The sequence below is a fragment of the Electrophorus electricus genome, chromosome 13 (assembly GCF_013358815.1).
Source record: "Electrophorus electricus isolate fEleEle1 chromosome 13, fEleEle1.pri, whole genome shotgun sequence".
In the NCBI taxonomy this organism is placed as follows: domain Eukaryota; kingdom Metazoa; phylum Chordata; class Actinopteri; order Gymnotiformes; family Gymnotidae; genus Electrophorus; species Electrophorus electricus.
In genome coordinates, this window is record NC_049547.1 from 15,459,188 (window position 1) to 15,465,187 (window position 6,000).

At 49.5% G+C, this 6,000-nt stretch overlaps 1 protein-coding gene across 1 annotated transcript in view; it reads left to right on the forward strand.

Moving 5' to 3' along the window:
* Window positions 1-4,743, forward strand: part of foxn3 (forkhead box N3) — a 56,161-nt gene extending 51,418 nt beyond the window's left edge. Inside the window, exons 5-6 of the mRNA XM_027001446.2 lie at window positions 1,285-1,393; window positions 4,094-4,743. Coding sequence (XP_026857247.1) covers window positions 1,285-1,393; window positions 4,094-4,583 — 599 coding nt within the window. The 3' untranslated portion in view covers window positions 4,584-4,743. The remainder of the gene's footprint in view (window positions 1-1,284; window positions 1,394-4,093) is intronic.
* Window positions 4,744-6,000: the final 1,257 nt, after the last annotated feature.

The following is a 6,000-nucleotide window of genomic DNA, read 5'->3' on the forward strand; positions in this document are numbered from 1 at the left end:
AGTCGGGGGGTCTCCCTGCGCCGGCGAGAGGGAGGGGGCTGCGCTACCAGCGCAGCTGTTCCCAACACCGTAGCCGTCCGCTCTGTCACCTAGCCACGTTCCGGAACTGCAGCTTCCGTGGGGGCCGTGGGGGGGTTGCCAAGGCAACAATGCTCCTACCTAATGGGCAGAGGAGTGTACTGGATTCTGAGCGGATAGTCGCTTCTCTCCCTTTATCCACGTTTGCCATCTGCTTTCAATCTGAGTCCATTTCCTGCGTGGAGCGAGATGCCACCCTGCGCCGAGATCAGCAAAGCAGAGGAGCTGTCGGGTCTGTTTAAGTGTGCTCTTGCGCCCCAGAATGGGCTTTCTCCGATTCCCACTCCATCCCGGCGGAGGCTGACGGACGTTGGCGAGATTTCAGACGACGAGGCAATTCAACACGTGTCAAGGCACGTTTTAATGGCCTCGCGCAAACAAAACCGCGTGGGGCCGAGGCCGTCCCTCGCGCGGCACAGATCCGTACGCAGACACCGCTGTCTCCAGGCTGCGTTTGACCGGTCCTCAGACTCCCGCGTTCCGCCGCGCTGAGCCGTTCCTGTGGGGCGCGCGTCAGTCACGTAACTGCGCACCACTCAGCAAACTCGCCCAGCTGATTCAAAAGCTCCAACAAGTCAAACTCTGCTGTGCTTTTCCCCTGTGCTGTTCCGAGCCTTATTGACTTTCTGATTATCCTTCCATCGCGCTGTATGTGCGTCTCCTGTCTTTGCTCCTCGAGGATTTGTGCGAGGAAGAGAACTTCATCTCTCACTACTTCTAAGATGCTGTGTGAACTCTATTTTTAGGCCGGCAAGCTGGAAAAGTTGGAGGGGAAAAAATTCCCCCTTCCCTCGTTTACTTGTTGGAAACGTGTGCTTGTGATGTGAAAAGATGAGATGAAAGTACTTTAACGGGATGCCCTAATGAGGCTAAAATTGTTTGGGCCATGACGATCAAATATGGTGCAGTAGCTTTAAAATGAATCAATATTTTCCTCATCCGTTGGTTTCCTGTGCAGAGCGTATTACTGTCGACTACGCTTGGCCTATCTGTTTATGACTAGCATTTGTCATTATGCCATCTGGGATTGCTGATGAATATCGTGCGCTCACATGCTACAGTATTTGTACGGGTTGATGGTGTCTGGGTATGGGTGTGTGTGTTTGTGTGTGCGCGCGTGCATGTTCAGTGCCAGTGTTGGTGTGAGAGAGACCCTAACATGCCCACGTTAATGATTTTTTCCCCCCCGTCTCTTCTCCTTCGCAGTCCCTCAGGGAGTGATCCATAACGGAGCTCGCATGATGAGCCAGGGCCTCTTCCCAGGAATCCGACCCCTTCCCATCAACCCCATTGGCAGCAGAACAGCTGCGGTCAGGTCAGTCCCGCCGCTGTCCACCGCTGTCCTTCAGTGTCTTCCGGCCATGGTCCATCCCCCTACGTCGGCGTGCCGTCGTATTCCGAAGCCCTTTTACGTGATGCCCAGTCCCACATTCCACTACAGCCAGACCTCTGGGACACTCAGCTTCCTACTCAACCCCAAGCCCCCAGTCCTGTGTGTGTTGGCACACAGAGTATTTTAATAGAGAGGAAGTGGGGTTAGTGTGAGTGGGATGAGTGGACTACCTAGGCTTCTGAAGCAGGTCCTTGCGGATGGCTTCTCTGGCATCACAGGTCTGTTCTGACCGGCTGCCCCGCGCGTACCATCAAAGATCAGCGGATCTGCTCTCAAAGCAAAGCATTTTAGAACACGGTGTTCCAAGTGCCAGAGAAACCATCAGAGTCGCCAAGTTGAAACAGGTCCATGGAGAAATAGGTGTAGGCAGGCTGTGCGCACGTGCCCGTGCATGTGTGTGTGCGTGTGTATGTGTGCGCTCACGGCTGTGCGTGCGCCTGCCTCAAGGCCTGCAGGTGTGCACATCGGATACCCTTTACCCAGAAACTCAATCACTAGCTTGATACAGACATTCCACTGTAACATACCTCTGCGAAAAACAACATAACCCATCTTAATGGAACTGTGACCTTCACACACACACACACACACGTGCGCGCACGAGCGCACCCAGACATTTACGTGCATATGTAATATACTGTCTCTGGTGTGTTAACACACCGGCTGACAGATTGGGTTGTGGGCATTGGGGGTATGACTCCACAGCCACGGAAATGAGTGACACTACATTTAGGCATTAATAATTGAGCCCATTTTCTTATCCTGCTATGCCGGGTCTATAACTCGTGAGTCATAAATGCGCGAGTGAGACAGGATGCAGAAAAGCTCTCGGCTTCGTTTTCCTACGCTCGTGGGCTGTTTTAACGCGCGCAGCGAAGTTCAGCATAAAGCGCGGCCGTGGCACTGACCGTCCTAGATACCCGCGTGGCGGCTGCAGCCCGCCAGGTTCCGGACACCGGCGACGGCTGATCCGATGGCGGGACCTCCTTTCATAATTTTATGGACTTGTTTTTCTTGATGAGGGACATAAATGGAAATAATGGCACTCCTTTGCCATTTCCCTGTATTACTTCCACACTGAAAATCAGACCGTTTTGTAATCCACCGCCATTAATTAGTTTTATAATAGCATTGTTGGTCAGCTAAAGAGGCACTTCAGAGCTGAAGTATGTTTCAGAACCACGAGAAGGGTTTAATTGAATTAGCTCATGACTCACGGTGGACTGTACAGTCGGCTGGGCACACTGCTTGCCGGCGTGCCTCCAGTAGGTAATGTATGAGTTGGCTTTAATGCATGGCACTCGAATCTTAAATAACTGGACACGCTGCAGCCTTACCTGCTGGTGGTAGTTAGGAAACCTTTATTAATACACCTGAACTACAAAAACACATTCACTTCCTCAACAATAGTAACCCGGAATAAAGCAGGGATTAACCAGACACTTTCTGAGTGACATAATGCATTTTGTAGTTATAAGTTCTTTCAGGCAGAAGTGATAAAACGCATAAATTAATGGATGTGTGTAAAAGGTTGCGAGGTCCTTCTCTGACCATAGGAGCTGTTCATATAATTGTAAAGATCGGGAAATGCTACCTAAAGGTAGCTCCCTCAAAATGAGACACACTCCTCCATGCAGAGAAAGCATTCATCAGATGCTCTTGTCTAGAGCAACTTAGAAAACGTCTTCATGAATGAAAACCCTAAACTAGTACATTAGGCTGTTTGAAGTTAGCAGTAAGTTTGAAGTTACCAGTAAGGTAGAACCATGTCAGAGAGAATACACACAAGGAAAATGCATGAAGTATGCATGTGTCTTGTATATATGGACATAAGTGCAGGATCAGTGATTAATCAGATGGCATACAACATAAGCAGAGAAGCTATCAGCAAGGACACTGTATGAGCCCAAAATCCCCGGTGACACCCCTGGCTATCAGTAGGCCAGTAACAGCAACACAGCACAGAGCTGCTGTCCAAAACAAATCCCAGCAAAATCCCCGCCACAAAGCCTAGGGCTAGCCACGTTATGTCATGTGGATTTATCCCAGTGTTAGGGATTGGGTGTTCCACTAGGAGGACACAGTGGGTGACCAGACCAGGCAAGCCTCTTCTCTCCAAAACAACTGATCCTGAGACAGACACTTTCAGCTCCACACTGACCCCAGGCACATAACTAGAAGTACAGGTGCTCCAGGACCTGGTGTGGCCTAGTTTGAGCGTGACCTAAATCCAGCAGAAGGCATGTGCAGGCCAGTTAGGGGTTAGAAGTCCCTGTACACTCCTGAAGGAGTTCGTCAGAGATTGGCCAGTTTTGCAAAGGGTCGACGGTCACCAATGAGTATTGCTATAGTCACGCGGCAAATAGCCTCGCGATCAACAGTTTTTGTTGCACTACGTGTTTGTCCCTTTAAATTGTGGCATGAAGATGTGTTGTGAATGCATTGCAAATAAATCCCCACCCATGACCAGGGTACTTGTGACAGTATTGCAAAAATGTATGAACAAAACCTGCAGTCCTTTTTAGTAGGTGCTGTGAGTGTGTGTGGTGATGTTGCCCTCTCGTAAAAAAAAAAAAAAAAGCATGGCTAACCAAGTGGCCTATCCTTCCGCCGTTTGACTAGGTCAGTCCTGGCTGGCTGCAGGATACGCACCGACAGCGAGCCGTCCTGCGACTCACCGCTGGTCAGCAGCGACCCCAAGGAGGACCACAACTACAGCTTCGCCAAATCTTCCAGCTCGGCACCCGGGGAGCCGAGCCCCGACGCCTACGGCCAGGCAGGCTTCCACAGCAACGAGACCGGCAGCGACGCGGAGGAGGCGGAGAAGAGCAAGATCAAGAAGGAGCCCAAGGAGTGGCCGGTGGACGCGCTGGCGCTGGCTCAGCACAAGAAACGGCAACACTTGGCCAAGGCCAAACAGAGAGTGGCCAGTGACACGCTGCCCTTGAAAAAGAGGCGTACGGAGAAGCCTCCGGAAAGCGACGACGAGGAAATGAAGGAGGCGGCGGGCTCCCTGCTCCACCTGGCCGGCGTCAGGGCCTGTTTGAACAATATCACCAACCGGACGGCCAAGGGCCAGAAAGAGCAAAAAGAGTCAATGAAAAGTAATTGACTGTGTTATGAGTAAGGAAAAAAAAAACATCACTTTTAATAGAATTTACTATTTTTTTCCAGGACATCAGGTGAATTCTACTGATTTGTGGCAATATCAACAATCACTTTGTTTTCCTATCGTTATAGGTCTTGTTATTGAGGGTTCTTTATTTTCTTTTTTTTCAAAGGAGATTAAAGCCATAGCAAAAAAAACCTTTTTAAGATATTTAGCTAATTCAGTAACGGGTTTTATTTGGCTAATATTAACCTAAAAGTGATATACATAACCTGAAACCGCGCCCCCTTCCCACACTTGTGCGTTAACCGACATGCTTAGAGAGATGACAGGAAATGACACTGTTAGTAAATCACCAACAAACACACGTCCACTCGCGGCGTGGTGGTGGGGGATAGTGTAGGGGACGCCTTTGGCCGGCACGGGGCAGGGCGGAGCCAAAGATGCTCCCGTTGTCGGGTGGCTTCATGAGCCCTCCCCGCCCCGCCCCGCCCCGCCCCGGCCCGGCCCGGCCCGACAGCACAGCTCTACGGAGGGGAGAACGCTCACGGCCTTCAGCGCCGCCCCTCTGGTTGGATTGTCATAGCTGGTGAAAGCCATGCTCCCTGAACGAATACGTGCCGTATGTATTCCTTAGAGCTGGCCGTGTTCTTCCCGAAGCAATCAAAACAAGTGATATTATTCTAATGAAGTAAACGAAACAGTGATATTTGTGTTTGTGGCGCGACAAATCCGACGGCCTAAAAAACGTATCCTGAAACTGAGAGAGATGCTACAAAACCTGCCAGTTGTATTTTAGTGATAAACAAAATAATGAAATGACTGTGGAATTGTTTTGTGGAATTTCTGTTTTGTTCTGTTTTGGTTGATTTGTTTGCATTCTTAATTTTGAGGTTTTTTTCTAACCCTCATGATGTAATAAGCAATTTCATCCAGTCAGGATAACACTGTATAAAAGTTACACTAGACCTTTTACTTTCTAATTTAAGCAATGTAGCCAGCAGGATTTTCCAAATCGTGTTGCATGGGTTCTGTAAAGAAAAAGAAAAACTTTTTTTTTTTTTAATTCAAAAGTTCATGTAAGGTAAATAATGTATTTAGCATGGAGCATGAATTATTTTCATATAAATATAGATCCTAGGGAACAAAGGCACCGCCTCTAATTTCTATGCCCATAGGCCAAGAGTCACCTTTGTTGTTTTGTCTTAATTTGATTGGCCATCGTCATCGCACTTGTTTTGAAGCAGGCATTTAAAGAATAACCTTCTTCAGGGACAAACTGACTGTTGGGCAACACTCTGTGCAATATGGGGGCTTCACCTTCTGAGCAGGGCAGGCAGTGACAGGCCTGCACCCACACGAGCAGGCTTGCTCCGCCCCCCTGCTCCGCCCTCCTGCTCCGCCCCCCTGATCAGTACTG